Below are 26,232 nucleotides of genomic sequence, written 5' to 3'. Positions count from 1 at the left end.
GCGCTTGGCGGGAGATAGGAAAGTGCTTCTGCGCGCGCTAGCGTTGGCCGCAGTTCCTGCGAGCGGCGGCGCGACCTGCGGATACGCTGACGCCTCCTAGCGCGGCCCCGGGGCCCGGAGCGGCCGGAGCAGCCCGCGCTTTGACCCCGGCCCGGCTCCCGCTCCGGGCTCAGCCGGCGGGCAGGCGAGCGCGGCGCGGCCCGGGCCGGGGGGGATGTCTCGGCGGACGCGCGGGTGAGCAGAGCGGGGCGGGTGAGGGCCCTCCCCAGGACCCATCCCCCTCTCCCCGACCTCTGTTCCACCCCCACCCTCACCGTAGCCCCCCACGAGTGGGGCGGGGTTCCCGCGGGAAATGCTGCGTCCTGGGCCGCCCGAGGCAGGGGGCGCGCCAAGCCGGGGGTCTCTTGGGGCCTCTCGTTCAGCTCTTCGGGCCTGTTGGGCCTTGGAACCGCGGCGAGTGGGTCGCCTGGGACCTGGGCCAAACCCTGTATGAGGTCATTTCGTCTCCCGCCTAATTGCGGAGTGGGGGTGGGACAGCGGTGTCCGCTGGAAGAGCCATTACCGGGGAGGGAGGCGACCCCTGGAAAGGGAAAGTGATTCTCCAAGTCGCGGCGCGCGGGAGGCAAAAGTCGGGAAGACACTTGTCGTTCAAGCCTCTTTGCGTTCAGGTTTGCCAGTGGGCATTTTTTCTCAACATTCGTGGAAACACAGAGCACCCTAAGCCCTCTCCTCGGCTCTACAAGGATGCAGGGGGATGGGGGTGGGGGAGGGCCTCTTTTGTCTCCCACCACCTGGGGTTCCCGGTCTCAGCTGGGTTGAGTTTCAGAGACCTTTCTTCTTGTTGCACTTGAGTTTTACATCAGCTGGGGTTGATGGTGAGAAGAGAGACTATTGTGTATCGAGACCATTCGATTTCAGCAGCCCCTGGGGCCAAGGCAGGAACTGCGGTCTGCATGTTACTCATTCCCCTAGGGACTAAGTGGCAGAGTTGAGCCTGAAACCCGGTCTCTGGGCCCCAGGTCCCTTTCTCACACCTGTGCACCTGGGTTCCTGAACTCTGGGCTTTTCCGCCAGTCTGGGAATGGGGATGACTGTGAGGACCTCCCCTGTTCCCTCCCTGGCTTCCTGCAGCCTCCTCCAGATAGGGTTTGCCTTCTCAGAACGAGGGTATAGACTTGAAAAGCACTGGTTGCTGGCTTCCCGCAGAGCTTCTTTCAGCAGAGAGGCATCTGATCCCTGGACAGTGGTTTGGGTCCTTGGCACAGGGTCTTCAGGCCACAATTTCCCAGGTCAGCTCCAATCCCCAGGAGTTTTCTGGTCAGGCACTTGTCAGACCCTGTCCTGATTTTTTGGTTCAGGAAGTGTTCCTCCAGGGGACCACAAAGGCCCCAGACAACCCCCAACCCCATGCCACCTCTCCCCTGGGACTCAGGGGAGGAACCCGCTCCCATGTGAGGGATGGCTTCTGGCACCCTGGCAGTCCTCACCTGCTGTAACTTTCCCCTCACGCATGCTTCCCCCCCCACTTCCCGCTCAGCTTCTGACTCACCCCACCTGGAGCAGAGCCCAGCACATGGAAAGGCGAAGAAAGGGTGTGTGGGACCCACACGTGGTTGCCACCACTGACTTGGCCTCTGCTTTTTCACCTGGGATTAGGAAGTGAAGACTTGAAGGTGTAGATTTGGAACCTGGCTGTGGATGTGGCAAGTGGCATGACCCCTGTGAGCCTCAGTTTCCACATCTGTTAAATGGGGGTGTTGAGAATGCATGTGAAAGGGACAGTCAACGCCATGTTGGTGACAGAAGTTTATCATCCCTCTCAATTCTCCCAGCTGAGGCCCTGGCCAGGTAGTTCAATTGGTTGGAGCGTCATCCCAATAGGCCGAGGTTGTGGGTTCGATCCCAGATCAGGGCGCATACAAGAGTCAACCAATGAATGAGTAAATAAGTAGAACAACAAATCAATGTTTCCCTCTCCCTAAAAGTAATTAAAAAAAAAAAACTTAAGGAATTCTCCCCCCTGAGCTGCTGTCCCCGTTAGGGTGTTAGAGAGTGGCCACACACTTCTCCATCCTGAGCCGGGGACTGGAGAACCACAGGTGGTTTCTGTCAGAAAGAGGTCAGGGGGCAGTGGTAAAGCCAACCTCATTTTGTCATTAGAACAGAGTTTTTGTCTTCTACTTTGAGATGGTGGGAGACCCCATGAACTGGGCGAGGAATGACTGGGCAGGGCTGAATTCCAGGTCCTTCTATGATGTATTGAAGAGTTTAGACACTGTCTCCTCCTTCCAAAAATTTTACTTTAATTGTCCTTTCTTAAGTACTGCCAAGCAGCATTGTATGTTCATTCATTCCTGAACCTGGTCAATCTCTGAGCAAACATTTAGGGCCTTTTGGTGCCCAACCCCCAAAGGCCACGCTGATGTGGAGGTGGAGCTGACCTCTGTCCCTGACATCATGGAGACAGGAAGCCTAAGACCTACATTTTTTTTTTCTCTTTTAGTTTGAAAGTATGTTTTATTCCACCTTCGGACAGGGAAACAAGGAAGGCCTTAGGACAGAAAAAGCAACAGGAGAGAGCCTTGGGCGAGGCTGCTGTGGCCCTCTAGGAATGTTCTAGAGGAGAAATGAGCCTGTGCGTAGGCAAGGCTTGAGAGGGAGTGTGCAAAAATGGGCATAACCGCTAAGATAATATATTTAAAATGTTTTTCCCAAGTGATCAATATTTCTTAAAATTCTGGCGCTTCATATTTACTGATACTGTCAGCTCTAATCCTTGGACCATCCACACAAGTTTAAAAAGTTGTCATCGAAGGAAAAAATATTAAATAGGTGTCTGGTTTTGAATACCATCATCTTGGTGAAATTTCAACTTCCTTTTTCTTTTTCTTTTTTTTTTAAGAATTTATTTATTTTTAGAGAGGGGGGATGAGAAGGAGCAAGAGGGAGAGAAACATCAATGTGTGGTTGCTTCTCACGCCCTCTACTGGGAACCTGGACTGCAACCCAGGCATGTGCCCTGACTGGGAATCAAACCGGTGACCCTTTGGTTCATAGGTCTGTGCTCTCAACTTCCTTTTTCTTGTAGCTTTTCCAATCCTTAGGGTGTTCCTGAAAATAAAAGAATAAAAAGGAAAATGGAAATAGCTCATAACCCCATTTTGTCAGAATTTTTAAAAAGAGGAGGGTGGAAGTACCTACGTTTTTGAAAGCAGAAAAAGTAAAAACCTGCTTCCCCCAAACCTTTCCCGAGAGGTCACTGGCCCCTGCCCACCACAGGCTACCCATCCGTCCTATAGCAGGATACGGAGACATGTCCTTGACCTTTAGCTTGCTCTCCCTGCAGTGAGGAGTTGGATGAGCTACACTACCAGGACACAGATTCAGACGTGCCGGAGCAAAGGGACAGCAAGTGTAAGGTCAAATGGACCCAGGAGGAGGTGAGTGACACTGAGGGGCAGTTACAGCAGGGGGTGGCAGCTGCGTGTGTTCCCCGATGGGTGCAGTGAGGAGGAGGAGGAGGAGCTGATGAAAGAAGTGGATGGATCCTCTGGTTCTCCCTGATGCCTCGTCTCGGAGCATTCTTGGGGGCTCTGTCAATATGGAGGACTCTTGGTGGGAGGGAGGGCTTGTGTCTCTCAGACCTCAGGGCCAGCAATCATATCTCTCAGAAGCTGGCTCGTTCTGCATCGTGGAAAGTAACTGTGCTTCGTGTCCTGTGACTGCTAGGAGGTTTAGCCAAATCTGCAACCCCTCTATTAGTATGTTAAGAAATTATATCCTGTGACATCAAGTTCTGAATTGATTTTCTTTTTATTCTTTAAGCAACTTTAAGGAAGTATAGTTGATGTACAACCAAATGCATCTTTTAAAAGTAGGCAGTTCTAACAGATTTTACAGATGTGTATGCCCACGTAAGCGCCACCGTGGCTTACCCCTATACGTCCCCTTTGAGGTCCACCTTCCCCATCTCCAGGCAGTTTCTTGGCTTGATTCATTTCGCGTGTTCTTGAATGTCCTGTCAATGAAATCATACTGCTGTACTCTTTTTCTCTCTGGCTTCTTTTGTTCAGCAAAATGTGTGGCTCACTAATTTGTTCGTTTGTATTGCTGAATAGCATTCCGTTACGTGGATATAGCACACGTGTTTCACTGGTTGATGGGCATGTGGGCCCTTCCCAGTTTTTGGCTGTGAGGATTCCTGATCAGTCTTCCTAAGGATGTGTTTTCCCTGGGCTGGATTCTTGGGTAGTCATGGGAGGTGTGTATGTTTTATAGAAACTGCCAGGTCTTTTTCTAAATTGATCGTTCCATCTATGACTCCTACTGGCCATATCTTTTTATTCTACCTCTCTTTGTCTGAATGTGCTTAGTTTTAGTTCTTTTTTTTTTTTTCTTAGTGTAGGAGTTGTAAACCCCTCTTCTATCATAAAAGAAGCTTCTTCAAGGGAGTCCCACATCCCACTGTGGCCCAGGGGCTACAGTTTTTGTGGGCTTTGAAGCCCATACAGGATGGGGTCTCATCCCCAGAGCAGCTCTCTGCCTGGGAAGGAGCACACCGGCCATGGATGCGGGCGTGCTGTGGCCACCCACGGCACCAGCAGCAGGATCCCCGTCTGTGTGTCCCACTAAGGCGCCGGCACCAGTAATTGTTGAAATACTTGCAGGAGGAGAGGCTGCTGTTGTCTGAAGAGATTAGAGGAAGTTTCAGGATAAGGGTTTTGAAATGCAGCTGTCAGGGAGGTGATTATTGAAATACCTTTAGAAGGAGAGGTCAGGGGAAGTTTAGGATAAGGATCGGGAAATCCAGCCTTAGGGAAGTGGCAAGTGACAGTAGGGAAATGGGTTGTGGGGGGGGAAACGCAGGTGGAGGAGCCCTGGTTTGGCTGGAGTGAAGCTCCCCCGAAGGGAAGCATGGTTGGAGAAGATTGATGGGGCCAAACCCTGAAGGGCCTTCAGTGTCAGGCTCAGCGTGTGGATTCTTCAGCTGGCAGTGTGGAGCCATTGAAGGTTTCTAAAGCAGAGGAGTGGCGTGAACATAGCCGGGCTTCATGGGAGCTGACCTGCTGTGTGTGGGGCAGCTAAGAGATTTGGGGGCCGCATGGGCCCCAGAGACAGAGCTGGGAGCTGGGGAGCGCACTGCATGGGACCGGCAAGAGAAGTCGGCTATGGAGAGGCTGGGCAATGCAGGGTGGAGTTAACAGGTGGGAGAGGCCCACGGGGCCCATGAGGAGCTGGAGACGAAGTGACAAAGTGTCCATGACAGTTATCTCGAGGTCAGGGGTGCAGGAGATGGACGTGGGAGGAAGGCAGGTGTGGGCCTGGCCAGGCTGGACGGCAGAGGGAGGCAGGGGGTGGGGGTGTCTGGGGCTGGCTGGGGGGTGTCAGCTGGCTCAAGATTTATGGGGACTTCGTCCCGCCGGTGCTGGACTGTGGCCAGGCTGCAGCTGAGGGTCTGGGTTTCTGTGGTGGCCTTTTTTTTTCTGTCCAGGAGAGGGGGGAGCAGAAGGGAGGACACAAAGCATTAAATTATCATTACACTGCTTTTAAGTGTACAGTTCAGTAATGTTCTGCGTATTCCCAGGTGCAGTAGATCTCTAGAACTTTTTCATGTTGCAGAACGGAATCTGTGTACCTATTAAACACTTAATTCCTTGACCCCCTTCTCCAGCCCTTGGCATCCACCATTCTGCTTTCTGTTTGTTTCTGTGGCTTATTTCGCTTGGCATAAAGTCCTCGGGCTTCGTCCATGTTGTAACACGTGCCAGAACTTCTTGTTTTAAGGCAGAATAATATCACTGTGTACGGATGTGCCACATTTTCTTCATTTAAGTTACATTTTAAAAATCAGTGTGATTGAGGAGTGCTTCACATCTGGTCAGCTACAATGCCTTAAAAGTATAATTCGATGCATTGCTACAGATGTATTACTGCGAAACAGCAGCACCTTCACCTTCCAGCACGCCTCCACTACCCCCAAATGCTCCTCCCTCTAGCCCCGGTCCCCGATGACTGCTGCCCCTTTGTCCCTCTGGTTTAGTTTACACTCTTTAGGATTTCATGTGCACGGAGCGCTGCGCTGCTTATTCACGTGTCTGGCTCCTTTCGCTTGTCACAACGATACTGAGGTTCCAGGCTGTCCTGCGAATCAATGGTTCATTTTCAGGAGACGGCTTTAACAGACGCTGTTTTGCCTGCTGACTGCTCTGTATTCTGCCCCCGTGTCCCTGTCTCCAGCGCGGTATCATTATCTCTGGCCTCCTTTTCTCCATCCCGCCCTCTTACAGCCCCCTTTCCTGCAGCTGCCGAAGTGAACTTCACATCCAGCACATTGGGCCGTGACCACTCAGTGCTCAAGTGCATCAGGGGCTGTGCCAGACACAGAGGCCCGAATCAGTCCTGCGTGTGGCCTGGCCCCTGCCGTTCCCTCCAAAATCAGCTTGCATCCCTAGCTTCCTGCATCCCAGCTACACCAGACTTCCCTTGGGGCTGTCCCTGTTGCTCCCTGAACAGTTCTCACCGCATACCTCTCCCTATCCCCCAGCCTGGTGGCTTTTCTGTTGTTTCTGGGAGACTCGGGTTCACATTTGTCTCCCTCTGCACTGTAAGGCCCAGAAGGTCAGTTGTTGCCTTGCCTGTAGCGCCTGGTGCATGGTAGGTCGTGGCTGAATGGACGGCTGTGGCTGGCCCTGGAGCGGGCTCTGTCACGGAGAGCTGCCTCCTGCACCGTGCACGCTGAGCCCTCCCCCTCTCTGGCGTTGGCAGGACGAGCAGCTGAGGACCCTGGTGAGGCAGTTCGGACAGCAAGACTGGAAGTTCCTGGCCAGCCACTTTCCTGTGAGTGCAGCCCTTCCGCGGCCTCCTCCCCCGGCGACAGCGCTCCTGGGGCAGACTTGCTGCCAGGCAGAAGGAAAAGGGAGCTCCTCAGCACCCCCCGCCCCCAGGCCCTTTCTTCCCAAACTGGAACTCCAGGCGCCCTGCCTGTGGCCTCAGGGCTCCGCTGTTGCAGCAGGTCACCCGTGGCTGGCGGCATGTTTGCTTTTCTCTCTGTAAATCAGGAGTGAATTGGTGCTCAGTTTCCCAACGGCAAGACCGATACTGAGGGGCTTCACAGTGAGGCCCCTCTCAAGGGGGCTCCCTCAGATCCCCCCTCCCAAGACGGCAGGTGTCTGCTTGGGAGAGGTGTGCGACTGGAGCTGCTGTCTGCCTTATTTCTTGGGTCACTCGGGGAGCTCAAGGACCAAGTCACCGGGTCCCTCTTGGGACTCATTCCTCATCTCCCTCTCCCATGTGGTTTGAAAGAACATGATCAGGGAAATAGCGTTGTCCTAGATGTGAGGAGGGGTCCCCAACAGACCCCACCAGCTTTCATGGGGGTTTAGAAGCTCACAGTGGCTGCCCCCTTGTGTTACAGTGGCAGAGGTGGCTTCCCAAAGGGTTCTTAGTTTGCCCAGTTCCTCCCGTGTCCTCTGTAGCAAAGAGAAACCACACGTGTTCTGGTGTGTGGCTGTGTGGCTTGTGGTGGGTGCAGGAACAAGACGACCCACCTGAGGTGCGCCTGGGCCAGGCCACAGTCCCCTAAGCCTCGCGATCATACAGGGTCCAAGGCCGCCACCCCAGTTCCCACAATCCCCTTCCTCCCAGAACCGCACTGACCAGCAATGCCAGTACCGGTGGCTGAGGGTCTTGAACCCAGATCTCGTCAAGGGGCCGTGGACCAAAGAGGAAGATGAGAAGGTAACTCCTGGGACAGTGCCTTGTGCACAGTGGGCCCTAACTCACCCCAGTGAGTCCAGGGACTGCGAGCCTGCCCTTGCGTGTGGCGGGGGGTCAAGCTGAAGGTGGGTTGTGTGTCCTCCGCTGGTCGGTCAGTCGCACCCCTCAGGCGTACTCGGAGAGAAGGTGCTGGTGGAGAGGCTGGGGCAGGGGCGGGGCCGCTGGCTTCACGAGACTCCTCTCCAAGGTCATTGAGCTGGTGAAGAAGTACGGCACGAAGCAGTGGACGCTGATTGCCAAGCACCTGAAGGGCCGGCTGGGGAAGCAGTGCCGCGAGCGCTGGCACAACCACCTCAACCCCGAGGTGAAGAAGTCCTGCTGGACGGAGGAGGAGGACCGCATCATCTGTGAGGCCCACAAGGTGCTGGGCAACCGCTGGGCTGAGATCGCCAAGATGCTGCCCGGGAGGTGAGCCGCCTTCGGGGGGCTTGGGGATGCTGGGCCCGGCAGGGACAGAGCCTTGTGGGTGGAGCGCCTAGAGTCCTCTTTGGAGCTGGTCACTTTCCCCAGAGATGCATGCGTCCCTGAGACGCTTGCCTGGGCCCGGCTGTAAGGAGTTCTGGGGCAGGGCATGGAGAAGGGCCTAGCGACCTCCCATTCACTGTGCAGATTTTTAAAATTTATTTTTTAAATTTTATTGACAGGGGAGAGAGGGAGAGAAACATCCATGTGTGAGAGAAAGGTTGCCTTTTGCATGCCCCCAGCTGGGGATTTGGCCTGCAACCCAGGCATGTGCCCCAACTGGGAACCGAACCTGTGACTTTTCAGTTCAAAGTATGGGGCTCAATCCATCGAGCCACATCAGCCAGGGCCACTGTGCAGCTTTTCACTTAGTGCCCGTCTCAGCTCTCTGTGCCATGCCTGCCCTCTGTTGTGACCAGGGCTGTCTGTTCCTTTTATTTTTTTTTAAAGAATAAACCTGTGAGGTCCGGGCCAGGGTCTGGAGGCCCGAACCACTGCTCTGTTTTCACCCTGCGCCTCACTTGGGCCTGGTCCCTCCAAGCCCTGAGTCCCGTGAGTTTTTGCCAGGAGCATGGGGAGGGCTTGGCTCTCTTCCTGCCAGAATCTCCCAGCCAACTCCCAGTCTCCTAAGTTGCTTGTTGCTCTCCTAACTGTTCTCCATTTTCTGGAAACGTACACAGATAGCTTATTTGGTGTTGTCTCTACCCTGTTCTCGTAGTCGTTGTGCATATTTCCTCCACGGTCTTTTATTTATAACCCTTCTTTTCCCCCATGACGCTGCAGTCCCGGGATGGGGAGAGGAGGCAGAATGCCAGAGGGTCTTTTTCCCTTGACGTGTTGAATGGTCTGCTTTTGAAAGTCAAGCCTGAGTCTGGTAGCCTTTGGAGCTGCTCCTAGCACTTGGCTCGAAGACCCGGCCTCTTTCCCTGTGTGGCCTGAGGGCCGGCTCAGGCCACCAGCCTCGCCTTGGCCCACCACATCCTTGCTGGCCTGTCCCTCCGCTCCCTCAGACACAGGAGCTTTCTCTAGACACCCCTGTGCGCCTCCCTCAGCCCAGAACGCCCTCTGCCTTGTGCCCATCGTGTAGCCAATGCAATGTCTTCTCATCCTCTGTTCTCGGCAGGGGTGTCATTTCCTCAGAAGCTTTCTCTGTCCTTCCAGCCTGTGCTCGGTCCCTGGCCACAGTGCCCCGCTTGTATTCCAATTGTATTTAGACAAGGATGCCCATCTCCCTACTAGAGGAGATCGTAACTGCAGCCACCTGTTTTACTGGCTGCATAATGGGCACTTCATAAGTGTATGTGATGTGAGCAAAAGAATTAAGTGTGTTGTAGCTCGGAGCACCCTAGAACTGATGGGAGGGGGCAGGAGGGCTGGGAGGTGTTTAGCATCAGGCTCCTAGAAGCAGAGCCCAAGATGCAGAGGTTAGGGTAGGGCAAAGCGTTCTGCTTGGAGCCTGAGAGCGCAAAGTGCCTCCTGTGTATGAGCGCTTCTATTCTCCTGTGCGCTAGTATTTAGCAGAGGTGAGTGGAAAGGCTTTGAATCATTAGGGGCTAGAAACGTGTGACTTCGTCTTAGAGCTGAAAGAGACCTCTGAGTTCCTTGGGTTGAACCCTCATTTACTGAAGTGGGAGCTCAGCTCAGGGAAGTTAGTGATGATAGGTTTGGTGGCCCACAAGCCACCGGGTTCAAAGGCCCCCCGTTTGCACCCACAGGACAGACAACGCTGTGAAGAATCACTGGAATTCCACCATCAAAAGGAAGGTGGACACAGGAGGCTTCCTGAGCGAGTCCAAAGAATGCAAGCCCCCCGTGTACTTGCTGCTGGAGCTCGAGGGCAAGGACACCCCCCAGAGCACCCAGCCCGCGGAAGGCCAGGTGGGAGGACAGTCTGCCACCGGGTTGGCTCCGGGTTGGTTGGGGCGATCACTGTCGTTTAACACCTGTCTCGCCTTGTCACCTTCCCCATACCTGTTGATTAGTTTCTGCCGGGGGTCTAGGTGTGGCCGCGTGTCTGCCACTGGGGCCTTGCCTTGTCACACACCTGTGCACGTACCTGGCACTCATCTGCCCACAGGGGACGCAGGACAGAGCAAGCCGACATCAAAAATTGAGGATTGTCCTCAGCTTTTCTCTGTCTTCCTCAACAGTTCCTTTCCTACCTATTCTTCTTTCTAGCTTTTTCATACTAAAAGCATGTTGGCAATTTTATTTTTTTTTAATTTGTATTTATTGATTTTAGAGGGGGGGGTGGAGAGAGAGGAAGAGGGAGAAGAGGCAGAGAGAAGCATCCATTTGTTCCACTTACGCATTCATTCATTGGGTGATTTCTTGTATGTGCCCTGACCGGGGACCGAACTTGTTTATCTGAGCTGTTTGGAGCTCGGCTACATGCATTGTGCCTTTTTATTGGTGTGTTTCCTGAGAACACAGGCGTTCCCTTACACAGCCACAGTTCAGTCGTGTCCGATTTAAGGAGTTTGACACTGTCCCACTTCTCTCTAATCGGCCGTCCATATCTTGTTTTTTCCTGCCCCTGATCCCTTCCGGGGCCAGATGTTGCATTTACTGGTCACTTCTCCTGTGGGCCCTTTTAACTGTGATCGGCCTTTCATAGTCTTTCAGAATACTGAGATTTTCAAAGTGTGTGGTAAGGCTGGTTATGGTAGAGACCATCTCTCAATTCAGGTTCGTCAGGGTTTCCTTATTCGATTCAGGTTGTGCAGCTTTTAGCTGGAAAATAGCATCATCTTTATCTCGGAACAAAGACTCCAAACGGTATGCCCTTGTGTCCAGCAGGGAAGTCTTGTGACCAGCTGGCCCCTGGCGCTCCCTGCCGTGAAGGAGGAGGAAAGCAGTGAGGAGGAGGCCACGGCCGCAACCCCCGCGAAGGAGCCGGAAGCTGCTCCTGCAGAGCTGGACGCAGTACGCACGCCAGAGCCCTTGGACGGTGTCCCCAAGCACGAAGACCAGGAGAGCTCCTCGCCAGAGACCAGCCTGCCCTATAAGTGGGTGGTGGAGGCCGCAAACCTCCTGATTCCAGCCGTGGGCTCCAGCTTCTCGGAAGCCCTGGACTTGATCGAGTCGGTAATGTTGGTCACGACACTTCACGGTGGACCCGGAGCAGCCCCCAGCAGGCAGTCCTTCTCTCATGGGCAGGCATCCTTCTGTTCAGTCCGTATCCCAGTAACATTAACTGAGCTGATGCTAAGTGCCCAGCCTGGGGAACCCGAGATAGTTGCCATATGGTCCCTGCCCTAGGGAGCTCCTGACTTACAATGGACAGCTTGTGGTGGGGTGGGAGGGCTCCCTGGGGGAGGTGGCAGCGCTCTGAGTCTTCACAGATGATGGCGGGGGGTGTTTGAGGCCAGTAACACTGTGCCATTGAGTGCGGTGTTTGCGGCACCACAGGTGGCTGGGTGTCCCTGGAGAGGGGCCCGGAAGCTGGAGGGGCTGGAGGGGCTGGAGGGGCTGGAGGGGTGAGTGGGTTTTGATTGCTCAGGTGTTGCAGCCCCCAAAGCCAGGCTGGCTGTGGTTCGTGCCCCTTGGGAGCTCTGTGGTGGTTGCTGCGCCCCTTGGTGTGGTGCCCCCAGCGCCCAGCTGCATCAGCAAGGCCTGTGTGGAATGGGCCTCAGGTTGAAGGGCTAGAGGCCTGGCAACCGGGGGCAGTGGAGTTCAGGGAGAGCACCCCACGTTTGCCTTCCCACGTGGCCTTTGCCTTTCCTTGGTAAAAACAATGATGTTTATTGAACATCTGTTATATACCAGCCTCTGAGCCTACAGGACCGTCCACTCAGTATTCGGTGAGGTGTGTCCTTGCTCGGTTTTGTAGACGAGACTGAGGTTCAGAGAGGTCGAGTCACGTACCCAAGGTCACACAGCTAGTAAGCTTGGTGGTCTCGACTGTGGTGCTGTACTCACTGTCTTGTTTACTGGTGGTTGGATGGTGCCCAGGGGGCCATCTCTAAGACCCTCCGACTCTGGGTTTCATTTCTTAGCCCCAGCAGCTGGGACTGGACCCAGCTTCAGGGTTTGTCTGTGGTGTCCCTTGCTCTCCGAGGAATATAAGAGCAGCTCGAGGCGCAGGTCCAGTGTGTTCATCAGTCTCTGCAGCACACAGCGCCGAGGCTGCCGTGTGGGTGGGTGCCTCTGGGCTCTGAGGGGAGTGCTGGCACTGCATGGTGTGGCCGCTTTCATCCTCAGACCATTCTGCATCCTCCTCCACTTGCTGGGCACAGAGAAGGGGCGAGGGGAGCTCACTCGTGTGAGCACCCAGGGTGTGCGAGGCTCAGTGCTTAATTAGTAATTCAAGTCTGTAACATTTGAGTCCCTCCTGTGTGCCAGACTTGTTAATGGCTACCTGTGTACATGCTCTCTGTCAGTCCTTTAACGGCCCTCTGAAGTGGGTCGCAGGCTCATCACCGGAGAGGGCTTCCCAAGCTCAGAGGGCCCAGGGGCGAGGCCCGGCCCGCAGTGGTGGAGCCACAGCATTTGTGGGAACACTGCCCTCGGCTGCGCCCCTGCAGCACCTGCAGTGGGGGGGGGGGGGGACAGTTAAATAACGGAGAGAGTCGTTATGTTTTACAGTACAGAAGTTGAAAGTTTTCCACCGTAATAACTAATACTTATTTATAGTGAACGTTTAACTATAGGAAATAGAATTAGGCGCTATTATCCCTGCTTGACAGAAGTTTTAAATGGGACAAGAAGCAGGATATAGAAGTGATTCACACTAAGATTAAAAACCTGCGAAGTACTAGATGTCAGTTAGGGACGTGTATAAGTGACGAAGTGAGAAGGAAATGCGCGAGTCCGGTTAACTCTAAATTCCCGTGGTGGTTCCCTACCTGGCGGCACAGGGTGCGAGCAGGCGGGGGAACATGGGGCTTCAGCGGTAGGTTTTATTTTTTTGGCTTATTGATGGGTATTTGGGCTTTCTTTGTGTTTTTGTATATATCTTAAGTATTGCATGGAACATTGTTTTTAATTGACTTTAGAGAGAGAAGAGTGGGGGAGAGAGAGACATTGATTTGTTATTCCACTTATTTATAGATTCGTTGGTTGATTCTTGTACGTGCCCTGATTGGGGATTGAACCCGCAACCTTAGTGTATCAGGATGACTCTCTAACCTGCTGAGCTACCCAGCCAGGGGCTGCGTGGACCATTTTATTTGTTTGTTTGTTTTTAGAGAGAAGGGAGGAGAGGGAAACGTCAATGTGCGGTTCCTTTCATGCATCCCCTACTGGGGACCTGGCCTGCAAGCCAGGCATGTGCCCTGACTGGGAATCGAACTGGCGACTCTTTGGTTTGCAGGCTTGGGCTGAATCCACTGAGCCACACCAGCCAGGGCCCATTTTTAAGATAACAGCTAGCACAATATGTTTTCACTTTATTTACTGACATATACAGACATAGAAGCCTCCTCAAGGAAATGGGAGGAAGTGTTAACGATGATTGCCCTGGGCTGTGGGATCCTACTTGACACTCGTTTTAATTTCCTTCAGTGAACAAGTCCTCTTATATCTGCTGGAAGGAAAGCAGAGAAATTGCAGTAATTACTAACCCCTCTTCTCCGGGCAGGACCCCGATGGTTGGTGTGACCTGAGTAAGTTTGACCTCCCCGAGGAGCCGTCTGCAGAGGGCAGCAGCAGCAGCAGCAGCAGCCCCATGCAGCCACAGCCACCGCAGCCCCGGCAGGCCCCACCGCCCCGCCAGTCTGTTGCCCCCGGGCCCAGCGTGACCGAGTACCGCCTGGACGGCCACACCATCTCAGACCTGAGCCGGGGCAGCCGGGGCGAGCTGATCCCCATTTCCCCCAGCACCGAAGTGGGGGGCTTGGGCATTGGCACCCCGCCCTCGGTGCTCAAGAGGCAGAAGAAGAGGCGTGTCGCCCTGTCCCCCGTCACGGAGAACAGCGCCAACCTGTCCTTCCCGGACTCCTGCAACAGCCTCACCCCCAAGAGCACACCCGTCAAGACCTTGCCCTTCTCGCCGTCCCAGGTGTGTGGACCCCCCTCCCCGACTACTCACTGGGCTCTGTGTACAGGCTCCCAGTGCCCAGTGCAGGGCCTGGCAGGTAGGCATGTGCCATTCAGCAAGTACTCCTGGGTCATCTGCTGCATGTGAGGGCTGGAGGTGAAGGGGTGAGCAGAAATAGGCCCGGCCGTGCCCTCAGGAAACAAGCATTCTGGCAGAAGACCAGTTAGTAAAAGAGTCACAGATAAGCATGATAAATGAAGTGAAAGAGAAGGCTTACAGTGTATCTAGTCTGGGGGGGTAGGCGTCATCCAGGAAGGCTTCCCCCAGGAGGAGGAATTGTGTGAGCGGAGCATAGGAGGTGATTACTGGGCAGAGAAGGGAAGGGGCTCCGTATGTGTTAAAAGAATCAACATATTGAGCACCTATTTCCTACCAGGTTGGTTGTCCCTGGGGAGCCGGGGTGAGGAGGACGGCTAGTGTTGGGGGGCGGGCTTGTCAGGAGTTGATCTGGAATGCCGAGTGGAGCTCCGAGTCCCACTCAGGGCGGGCCCCAGGCTCTCCAGAGCTGCGTCTGTGCTGCACTTTGTCTATCAGTCGACTTGGGAACAAATGTGCGGAGCCAGGGAGGGCAGAGTGAGTGGTGTGAAGTCCTGAGCCGGGAGTGATTTGGGGGCAGGAGCCAGGGAGGGTCTTATGTATAACTGAGGGGTATGTACTGCTCCAGAAACTGGGGGTGCAGGTGGTAGGTTGGGTTTCAGGAGGAGGGACTGGAGGGGTGGGGAAGAGGCCGCTCCTAGAGTTCCGATGTCCGGGACAGGAACAGGGTGGGTGGAGGCTGCCTCACTTGAGGATGATGTGAGAGATGGTAAGGCCCGGAGGTGGTGTGTGTCCGGAGGCTACACCTCATCTGCAGTAGAGGGATTGAGGCCAGGCCCTGGTGTTGGGGCTGCTTGTGGTTTTCCCATGTTAATTTGCTCGGGTGGCCGTAACAGCATCACACACTGCATTGCTTAACTGAAAGTTCTGGAAGGAATTGGCAGGGTTAGTGCCTTCTGAGGTCTCACTTTGGCTTCTAGGTGGCTGACTTCTCCCTGTGTGCTCACGTGATCTCCCCTCTGTCTGCATCGAAATCTGCCTCTGCTCATTGTCTCTCTTTTATAATCTAAGGGTACCAGTCTTGGTTTTATGGGATTAGGGCCCATCCACATGCTCTCATTTTACTGTAACCATCTCTAAAGGCTTTGTCTCCAAATACAGTCACAGTCATGTGATGTTAACATAAATTTCGGGAGAACACAATTTAGCCTGTGAACGACCCTAAGTGAGGACTGCTGTCTGCAGCGGGAAGATAGCGGAGCCTTGAGTCACCCACACAGCAACCCAGGATGATGAGGCCTGGTGGCTGCCTTGCTCTGGGGACCCTGTGCAGGGCAGTGGACCGAGGCCCCCTGAACTATACCAGGAGCACTGTCAAGGCAGAGACAGGGACTTGGCTCAGATATGGATCTGACCCCTGCCTCTAGAACTCAACACAAGAATCTAAATTGCCCTAAGCCTCAGTTTTCTTACTTAGAAAGGGGATCACGATGGTACCTACCCCTCGGAGGATCTGTGAAAACCGCACGCCATCCTTGGTGTCGAGTCCTTAGCCCTGGCGGGAGAGGGTGTTCTGTCGATGTCAGCATCGGCAGTTGTGACTGTTCCCTGTCCATAACAGGCCTTTAAGAGCTCTTCCCACACAGTCTGTGCCCTTGGTCCTAAACGCACTGTCAGCAGCACCCAGGGGTGGAGAATGATCTGCCAAACTGGGGGGACCAGGTGTGGGGGGGTCTGGGCCGATGGCCCAGGGATTGACGTGAACCTCCTTGGTGGGTTCCTGCGGGTCTTGGCAATTCTGTCTCTGGTGCCTGGCTGGTGGGGGGTCTTCTCTATCAGGAGGGGACCTGTCAGAGTAGCCATGGGGAGGAGTGAGGGAGGGTCTTGCCCTCCGCAGAGGTCATCACTTTGTCTTGTTTCCCTGGTCTTCCCTGGCAGTTTTTGAACTTCTGGAACAAACAGGACACACTAGAGCTGGAGAGCCCCTCGCTGACATCCACCCCGGTGTGCAGCCAGAAGGTGGTGGTCACCACACCCCTGCACCGGGACAAGACGCCCCTGCACCAGAAACACACTGCGTGAGTGTTCTGCGCGCCGCTGGCCCAGGAGTGGAGGACCCGCCCCTTCCCCCAGCAGTGGCTAACCTGGCGGGGGTAGAGGGGGCGCCTTTGGAAAAACCCCTGAGACATGGCTGCCACTCCCCTTCATTTTTGTCAGTATAGTCTGGTCCGTTACCATTGGGCATTTTGTTTGTCTACCGTTGTTCTAATTCATTTTTGTATTTTAATCTGATGGTTTTCTAATCTCAAGAACAGAGAGTCCAGATTGCTATGAAAAAGCTAATCTCTGTGACTTACAAGGTTCAAGCACAAATGTGCTGTGTTTGAGCAGCCTTAGTCAAGGCCGCAGTCCCTCCCCCGGGTCTGTCTGTCTCTGGTGCCTGGGCAGCAGCGAGGACTCCCTTCTGCCTTCTGAGCCTCCGAAGGCTGTTCAGGTGTGGGCTTCCTTGTGTGTTCATGATTCTTTTCTTCTTTTTAAGTGTTACAAATTTTATGAACGTTAGCATACCACAGGGTCACATTCCTACAAATCAAACTGAAGAAAATTCCAGGTGTATAAACTGTCATCTCGGTTAATATACCATCTTTCATCCCCACGCGTCTAAAATGGAATTGTTTTAATGATAGGAAAACTTTGAAAAGTCACGTCCGCTGTCCGTCTGGGTTGGGGAAGGAACCCGTTGTCTGTATCTCATGAAATCCGCGTTGAGAGAGCCTGGTCTTGGGCGCACGTGCTCTCGGCGTTCTGGTGCTGGTGCGCTTTCCTCTGCTCCGCGTGGTGGACCGGACCGCCATCTCGATTTCTCAGGGGGGGTCCGTTTGAGACTCCCCAAGCTGGCTGGGTGGGAACGCTTCCACTGACATCTTAGAGAGTCAGGAGGAGGAGTCACGTTTTTGCTGAATAAAATATAGACTTTGCAAATATTTCTTTTATCTTCAAAGATAAAACTCTGCAGTCTCAGTCTTCAGAATGGTTTCTCTCAAATAAAAGAGCCGTTTTGTTCAGAACCATTATCAGCCAAGGTTAGTTTTACTTTTGTACGTTACTGGGCCCAAGCACTGCCTCTTGGCGGCGGTGGCTGTGGCCCTGGTGGTGGTGGCGGCGGTGGCGGCAGCAGCAGCAGCAGCAGCAGCAGCAGCAGCAGCAGCAGCAGCAGCAACCGCCGCCCTGTTCCCTCCCACCACCTGGCCACCTAGTCGTGATTCTTATTTCCTGGTGAAGAGAGCTGCTTGTCTGAGCTTCCACTTGTTACATTTGCTGTGAGAGGAACATCGCTATTTATTATTTCACGAGTAAGTTCTGTGATTCAGAAATCGGTTTGGGAGTTCTAGCCCTTGTAATGATACATGTTTCAGAAGATTTGAGTCGCTTGGTCAGAAATCAATCTCTCGAAGTTTAACAGATTTGTTTCTTGAGAAACGATCTTTCGTTCAAGCCAGATAGGTCAAGGGTCAGTGGGGAAGGGCCCGGTTGAGCTGTGTTAACACAACCTTAAGATTTGAATGGTTCATTAAGAGCAAGACTTCCCCTGTTTTAAAATGAAGACATTATAGATTTCATATTCTTTTCAGAGGGGAGGGTATCAGTGAGGAGTATGTGAAGCCTGTGCTTTCTGGGGACTGGGCTCTCTGTCTCTTTTTTTTCTTAAGATTTTATTTATTTTTAGAGGGGAGGGGAGGGAGAAAGAGGGACAGAAACATAAGTGTGTGGTTGCTTCTTGAGCTTCCCCATGGGGGACCCAGCCCTCACCCCAGGCATCTGCTTAGACTGGGAATCGAACCGGTGACTCGTTGTTTCACAGGCTAGGAACTCAGTCCACTGAGCCACACCAGCCAGGGCTGTCTCTTGTTTGGAAACAGCAAGAGCTGGATGTAGAAATTGGAGGGAGACTAGTCATGACCCTAAGCTGCAGACTCTGCTTTCTTAACGACATATGTTTTGGAGATGTCTGATACCTGTCTGGCTATGCCTTTGGAGGAAATCTTTTTTCCTTCCTGGGTCTTTGTAGGGCCTTTTTGTTTTGTTTTGTTTTAATCATTCCTGAAGTTTGCCAGGCTATATGTAGGTATGCTCTTTCTTAACTCAGTTCCCCCAGTCTTCATTTCAAACTCAAAACTAAACTTGGAGCTGAGCAGATGTGCTGTTCTCTCGTTCACTCTTGTGTCTCTGGAGTCTCCCCGTTCCCTCCTACCTTAGAATTCCTTCCCACAGAGGCCCAGTGGGCTCTGGCTCTTTTCATCTTCCCCTTCCTACCCATCATCCTGAGCGGTTTCCTTTGAAGTCTGCGAGGACATCGTCTCGTTCACCCACTTGCTTTTCTGCTGTCCCCACCTGCCGGGTCCTCAGCGGCTTCTAGAATTGCCTGTTGGCATCTCCAGGTCATCTTGTGTGTTCGTTCCCTTTCCAGTCGGCCTCCCTCCGCGTTCTCAGTGCTTGCCGACACGATGACTTCGAGAGGTTCTAGAATTTCCTCCCGTTTGTTGCAAAAGCTCCGCGTCTCACAGAGATGTTGGAGCCGTGGCTCAGATTCATTCCTTTGAACTGCGGTCGGAGCTGTGAGGTGTTTGCAGCTGACCGGCACTTACCTGTCTGCTCATCCTTACAGAACGGTCTCTGGGTGTCCCGGGTGGGAGATAACAAGGATATGGGATCAGGTTGCGAGGATCCCTGTCTAATCTCTCAGTCCCCAGAAAGGAAGAAATGAATTGTTTGTACTGTCCTTCCTAGCTTTTTCCCTCCCTGTGGAGTGACAGAGGGAAGTGGCTGGCGCGGCAGCCTGGGCAGCCGTGTCCAGGACAGGCCTCTGCCCCCAAGTTCCTGACAACCTGGGGTGTTTCTGACAGCCTTGGACTCTCCAGTAAGGCTTTGGGAGTCAGCTGTGGTGTTGCCTCCTGCTGACTGAGGTCACTCAGGTCTCGGCAGGTGGGGTCTGGCACCTGCCATCAGAGCCGAAGTTTGCCCGCGGCCAGCGGCCGGCCGTGCCTGCAGCCCTGGGACTCAGGCGTGAGGCGCCTCTTCTGTCCATTCCCCAGCAGGCTTTCCCCGTCGCAGGCAGAAATCACAGTGGTGGGGCCACATCTGGTAGAAGCTTCCTAGTATTTCTGCTTGTGGACCAGACCCCGCCTAGGTTTCTCTCTGCTAAGGCTTTCCCTCCACGTCCCGGTCCCCACTGTGACCATTTTGAGGAGACTGGGGAAGATGGTAAGTTAAGCATGTGCGTCGGCCTCACCATCTCGTGCCTGACGTCTGCCCTGCCTTTCCCTACTGATGCCACTGCCACTCGCTCTCTGGAGAGAGGTGGGGGACGGACCTGACCTTCCTGGATCCCTGCCTGCCACCCCTGCCCCTCTCCTGCTGGCCACAGCCTCCCTCATTTTGTGGAAAGTCCTCACCATAGATTGATGGCCGGGCCACACTCAGCCAATCCCTCACCCACCCAGGTCTCCAGGACCCTCTCAGACTCTTTCCTGTTCTCTCCTGTTTCCAAGGACGGCCCCTTCCCCTCTGTCCCTGATTAAGACCCTCTTGGGTGGGGAGGTGGGTGGCGAGTACCAGGGGACCAGAGCCAGTGGAGGGTGAGGGCTTCCTCCCTCCTGCCAAGGCCAGAGGTCCAGGTGGAGAGGAGCTGGGAGGGCAGCTGGTGTGTGTCCCTAGCCCTGTCCCTAAGCCTCCTCCTCTGGCCCTGGCAGGTTCGTGACCCCAGATCAGAAGTACTCAATGGACAACACGCCCCATACGCCGACTCCATTCAAGAACGCCCTGGAGAAGTATGGACCCCTGAAGCCCCTGGTAGGTGGCGTGGGCGGGCAGCTTTGCCCAGTGGGGCCTCCCAGGTTCCTCCAGCCATTTGCAGCCTGTTCACGGAGCTCTTGGAAGCCTCACTGTTCTTCCAGCAGCCCTGGGAAGTTGCAGATATATGTTTTATAAACAGGGAACCCGAGGCTGAGTTTACTCAACAAGTCATCTGACCTTTCCTGAGCACCTACTGTGTGCCGGGTGGCACTGGGTAGTGGTAGAGACACAGCTTCACAGCGTGCTGGGGAGGGAAGCTCAGTGTGGGCGCTGGAGATGGGAACTGAACCCATGAAGGCATGAATAACTAAGCACCTCCAGCACATCGTGAGTGCTGGGAAGGAAACCTGCAGGAGCTGGGACAGAGAAGGTCTTGTTCAGACGATGGGGTGAATTTGGGGACATGGTGCATCGCCCCTCAAACCTCAGCCTTTTGCCCAACTGCTGGTTCTTCACGAAGCACGGGAGAGCCATTCCTGGGCGGCCTGGAGGTGGCCAGTGAGCACATGTGCCCACCACTCTCTTCCCCGCCCTGTGCCTCCCAGCTCGTGACATGGTCTTGCTTTTCTGATGACAAAGGCGGCTGGCACCTTGGGTGCTCTGAGACAGAGCCAGCTCTGTCAGAAAGCAGTCGGAGGTGAGAGAGGCTGGTCGCAGAGCAGCGTCAGACCTGTGAACCAGGGCTGCGGCGAGGTCCCCTCACTGCGTGGGGTCCTCGTGTGAAGCCTGGCGGCAGGGGCCGTGGTGTCCCTGCCCTACCATGCAGCCAAGCGAGTTACCCAGGCCGGGTGCTAGTGAGCACTGCCCTTTCCTGCCCAAGGGGTCCGGCTCCTCTGTCTGCACCCTCCCCACCCAGGCAGGTCTAAGAGGGCAAGTTGAATGCAAACCTGCCCTCGGCAACTATCGTGAAAGCACCACAGGGGCTTTGGGAGCGACCTCCGAGGTGTTGCCGCATAGCACGCTGGGGCTGCTCAGAGTGCTCACCTTTCTCGGTCCCTGCCACCTGAGGCCAGACGGGTCGCCTGGGGCCCCCAGGCCTGAGAAAGGGAAGTGGAGCAGAGCATCCCCATCAGTGGTAACAAAGGGGCGGACAGAGTCCGGGCTTTGAGCTGGTCCAGGTTCCGGTTCCGCAGCGGCGTGGCCTGGGTCAGACTCTTGCCCTCTCCAAGCCTCTGTTTCTACCCTGTGGAAGATGACAGCTGTTCACAGGGTTAGGGGGGCTGCTATAGTGGCTTGCGGGTGCTCCTGGCCTGTGGTGGCCCTCTGTATGTCAGGGTCAGTGTCTGCTTGTCCAAGGCGGGACAGTTAATGGTGTGTGCGGGCGAGGGGAGGAGAGACAGACAGATAGACAGACGGAGGCCAGCGTCCTGGCACTGGACCTCCTTCCTGCATCGCCCGGGACAGCTGGGGCGTGCGTCTGCCCCATGCCCAACGGCCTGGGAGCCTCAACGCGGCCCTCTCTGCCCCAGCCGCAGACCCCGCACCTGGAGGAGGACCTGAAGGAGGTGCTGCGCTCCGAGGCTGGCATCGAGCTCGTCGGCGAGGATGACGTGAGGCCCGAGAAGCAGAAGAGGAAGGCTGGGGTGAGTAGGGGGGCGGGGGCCAGAGCTGTAGGGGGACGAGGAGAGATGCAGCCAGGGCGTGGGTCTAGGGGCAGCTGGTGAAAGTGAGACATCACGGGAAGTGGAGCTGCCCTGCCCTCGTTCCCGAGAGTGGTTCTCCACGAAACTCGCCACGCTGAGGCCCCGGAGTCTGGGACCCTCCCTGCTCCTCTTTGAACCAACCCCTAGCTGGTCAGCGTTGTGTCCTTTGTGAAGTGGGCTGTGGGTCTGTTCCATGGGGTTCACATCTGAGTTACTGCCTGTGGGTAGGGGTTTTAGTAACTTGGATGATTGTTTTGAGGGGCTGTTTGAGACATGGGGCTGTGCTGGGCCTGTTCCGGGGTGAGGAGTGGGCTTCAGGGTGGGGGTCGGTGTTTGTGCTCGGTTCCCTGCAGCAGACCTGGCGCGGAGGTCTAGCCGGGGTGCAGAGTTGGCGGTGGGGCCAGTGTTGCTGGATCCCCCGAGCCCCCGGCCCTACCCCTCCTCCCCTCCCATCCTCAGCTGGGCCTGGCTCCTTTACGTCTGGCCCAGTTCTGGGAGAGGGCGGCTGGGGCCCCCAGGGACCCCCAGTCCTTCCCTCATCGCCTCCTCCTCCCCACCTCCAGCTGCGGCGGAGCCCCATCAAGAAAGTCCGCAAGTCCCTGGCTCTTGACATCGTGGACGAGGACGGGAAGCTGATGTCCACAGTGCCCAAAGCTGTGTCCCTGGTAAGGGGCCTGAGAGACTCCCCACCAATGCAGAGGCTCTTCTACCCTGCCTGCGGAGGGACCCTCCCTGGAGGCTCTGTCTCGGGCGCCGTGTAGTTGTGGGGAGGGCTCTGGAGGTGGAGTGAGTCTGGGGGTCCTGGGAAGTAGTTCTGTGGGCTGGGCTCAGAGGTGGGGTGGAGGAGGGGCATGACTGATAGGGAGAGGGGGGCTGGACACCTGCCCAGCATCAGTCAGAGCAGCTCTGCTCCTGTCTATGCAGAAAGACAGTTTATTTGGCGAGAGCTGAGTTTGTTAGAATACTTTTGAAAACTGTGGATCTGGGTCCCCAGCACCCGCATGTGGGCTCTGCTCATAGGAATGGCTGCAGAGCTCGATGACATGCCTCAAGAACAGCCCGTGGTTGGGGCACATCGGCCCTGGGGTGGGTGCTGTCTGGTTCCCAGGCTGCCCTCGAGACGGGGCTGGTCCCTGCAGAGACTCACCCCCCAGGCTGCACGCCACAGCGCAGGCCCCTTAAGGCCGACCATGGGGAGCCCGTCTGGCCCTGGCGCTCAGTGGGGGGCAGTGAGCTCCTCACAAGGGTCATGAGAGAAGGGGTTTGCTGACTAGATCTTGCTGGTACCCACAGTCCTTGCAGAGATACCTCACTCTGCACTTAGTGCCTTCCAGCCAGACCTGCGCCTGGCATCGTGTAAGGCACATAAAATAAGCACTAAAAAGAAAAAAACGTTATGGCCATCGGTTAAGAACACAGGATTTGGAGAGGTGGGCCTGGGTTGAGTCCTGACCCAGCACTTGCTCTCCTGCCTGTAACAAGAGTCCCGAGCCCAGCAGGCTGTTAGGAGGGTAAAGGCTAAGCAGAACAGGGCGCTGGGCAGGCTGGGGCACTCTCTGCAGCTCCTTGTGGGTGCTGGTAGGTTCAGGCATCCCTCTGACTGCTGGTGGGTGCTCCTGGTCCTGGGAGAATCCAGAGCCCTCTGCCTCCACCTGAGGCAGCTGGGGATGGGCCAGCCTAACGTCAAAGGACCCAGTGGCACTGAGCGTTTACAAGGTGCTGGGCCCTGAAACCGGCACTTCACAAACGTTTTCCTAATCTTTAAGTGGTCTTCCCATCTGGAAGAGAAAACTGAGGCTTAGAGAAGTTAGTGAACGTCCTGCCCAAGGTCGCCACTGCCAGGCGGTGGTGGTGCTGGGACATGACTGGGTGTTTTTTGAGCATGTGGCAGAATGGTGAGTCTTTAACTTCGGTTTGATTTCAGCTGACACATGTCCCATCAAGCTCCTCCAGCCTCACCCTGCCAGGCACCAAAGGGGACAACAGTTTGCTCAACGAGGGCTTCCTGCAGGCCAAGCCCGAGAAGCTGGTGACGGCCCAGAAGCCCCGAAGCCACTTTCCAACACCTGCCCCCGTGAGTGCTGGCTGCAAATGTGGCACCACCCGTGGGGACTTGCTCAGCCACCCTCCTTACCTCAGGGCCTTTGCACAGGCCGTAGTCTCTGCCCAGATTCCTGACCAACAGGTTTCCGGTCTCAGTCCCGATGGCACTCCTTCAGGGAACCCTCATACTGGGATCCCCCTCTTGGGTCTCATTTGTAATTAAGTTGTCTCTGTATTTAGTTACTTAGTATGTGCCTGTCCTCGAGGGTGGGGCCTGCCCTGGCTGCCCCTGCGTGAACATCTGCATGCGTGAACCCCTCCTTTTCACCAGCCTATAATTCTTCCTTACCTGGAGCCTGGTGCCACAGAGGGGTGTGGCCATGTCTTGTGGTCCAGGAGCCCAGAGATGGGAGTGACATCCCCAGGACCAACAGGAAGGTGGAGAAAGCACAGGGAGACTGGCATCCAGAGGGAGGGTCATAGAAATGTCCCCCGCCCCTCCCACTAGGCTCACGGGGGTTCCCTGGGAGCATGCTGCCCCTGCCTGGTTGGTGACCTTCTTGCCTTCTCCCAGATGACCAGCGCCTGGAAGACAGTGGCCTGTGGGGGGACTAAGGACCAGCTCTTCATGCAGGAGAAAGCCCGGCAGCTCCTGGGCCGCTTGAAGCCCAGCCACACATCTCGGACCCTCATCTTGTCCTGAGGGGCTCGGCAGTCGCGAGCCCGTTCTCATGTTTACAGGGGGTTGGGGGGCTGAGGCTGGTCTGTGAATTCGAGAACATACTCAGGGGACCGCCTGCAGGAGCCTCTGGCTGCCAGCCCCTCCCCAGATGTCTCAGGTGGAGACGCGGGCCACCACTGTCCTGTCTCTGAGTGCAGCTGTGCCTGCCACAGTTTCTGGTGCTAACGGAGCAGCCCCACCCCAGGCCCTGGTCAGGCCTGGCCTCATCTCAGACCATTGCCTAGGAGACAGGGCGCTGACCAGCGTGCTTCTTCCTCACCCTGTTGGTGTATTTTCTTGAATAAATTTGCCTTTTTCCTTGTACTGCTTGGTTCCATCTTCTTCCTGGGCCTTGCTCATGGTTCCCTGGCTCCCCAAGGGGTGTGGGGACCTGGGGCCCTCATCCTGAGCGCAGTCTTGTCTGCACAGCCTGGCCCTGGGGCTCTGGACCCTGCAGGGTCCCTTTTGTGTCTGCACTCAGTGGGCGTCTCTCAAAGCTCTGAGGACTTTGGCTGTTGGGTGAGGGCAGGTGGATGATGCGTGAGAGCCTTGCACGGCCTGGCCTGGGACAAGCCTAGCCCTGGGTCAGACTGGTGAACGAGAAGAGGGGACTGGCAGCAGGGCAGGCTGGCTGCAGTGGCCCTACTTTCCCAAGGCCATGGCAGCGGTTGCAGCCTGGGCTGTAGCCCACCCTGGTGATGGCCCAGTGGGCAGACTGGCACTTGGCTAGTAGCTGGGAAGAGTCACAGGATTGACGAGGGGCAGGTGCCAGGTCTAGGTCAGGGGTTGGTGTTTCCAGCAGTGGGATTCTTTGGATGGCATGTGTGCATCCCTGGGGAAGGAGGTCTCAGTTCATTGCAGCCAGAGGGAGCTTTGGGTGGTGGGGGATTGGGAGCAGGCTAGGCCCCTTTAGTGAGGAGTGGGGGAGGTGAAGACATTCAGGGAAGCTGTGGGGACTCACGTTTAGGTACAGCACATTGACTTAATAAAGCTAAGACAGGAAGTAAATATTTTGCATTTTTGAATCTCCCCTTTAATAAAGGCCGATGTTTTCTAAGATGCTTTTATTAATATTTGTCTATTTTGTTTTTAATTAGAAAAGATGCTGCTTTCAACCCTTTTGGATATAGCCCCAGAAGTGGAATTGATGGATCATGTGGTAATTCTATTTTTAAGTTTTGTTTTGTTTCAATTAGGTTTTTAGTATTTTCAGGAAAAGCCATCTTCTGGGTTACTGAGGCCTTTGCAATGATGATGGGATTCTTTCGCCACCTGGTGGTCATTGGTGTGTTTGCAGCAGCTAGCGAAGTGGGCCATAGCTGCTGTTTGAAGGTCTCGGAAGGTCTTTGAAGAATTTTTCTGATTTGAAGGCTCCCTGTTCAGCATCCTCAGCAAGCAGTTGTCTGACCTTTGTTTGAACACCTCCACTGATGGAGAGCAGTGACTTTACTACTCGGCAGCCAGCTCCCTTGTTGGGCAGCCATTGTGAAGAAAAGTATTCTTTATCCAGAGGAAGAAAGTCTCCCTTTGTAGTATCTAAAGTGAAAGGAATGACTGAGGTGCGTGGGAAGCTGGTTTTGGGGGAAATCGGGGTCCTGGCACAGGTAGCTGATAGGTCGGGTTAGCTGGAGGGTCTGACTACGGGAATGAGCCACTTT

The 26,232-nt window shown here is 55.0% G+C and overlaps 1 protein-coding gene across 2 annotated transcripts; it reads left to right on the top strand.

Annotated features, from left to right (window-relative positions):
* On the top strand, window positions 1–24,898 carry MYBL2 (MYB proto-oncogene like 2). Of its 2 annotated transcripts, none has more exons than XM_053927286.1 (14): window positions 1–234; window positions 3,347–3,440; window positions 6,766–6,837; window positions 7,645–7,737; window positions 7,964–8,184; window positions 9,954–10,116; window positions 11,038–11,325; window positions 13,820–14,239; window positions 16,253–16,392; window positions 20,065–20,164; window positions 21,637–21,750; window positions 22,374–22,475; window positions 23,735–23,884; window positions 24,428–24,898. In XM_053927286.1, exons 1-14 carry the CDS (start codon window positions 215–217, stop codon window positions 24,554–24,556), a joined length of 2,106 nt encoding a protein of 701 aa, XP_053783261.1. In that variant the 5' UTR covers window positions 1–214; the 3' UTR covers window positions 24,557–24,898. The 2 variants fall into 2 exon arrangements, with proteins under 2 accessions (XP_053783261.1, XP_053783260.1); XM_053927285.1 differs by having other exon boundaries at window positions 11,035–11,325.
* Window positions 24,899–26,232: the final 1,334 nt, after the last annotated feature.

The sequence above is a fragment of the Desmodus rotundus genome, chromosome 6, assembly GCF_022682495.2.
Source record: "Desmodus rotundus isolate HL8 chromosome 6, HLdesRot8A.1, whole genome shotgun sequence".
NCBI classification, from domain to species: domain Eukaryota; kingdom Metazoa; phylum Chordata; class Mammalia; order Chiroptera; family Phyllostomidae; genus Desmodus; species Desmodus rotundus.
Note: the sequence above shows the minus strand (reverse complement) of the source record. Positions and strands in the feature narration are given on the sequence as shown.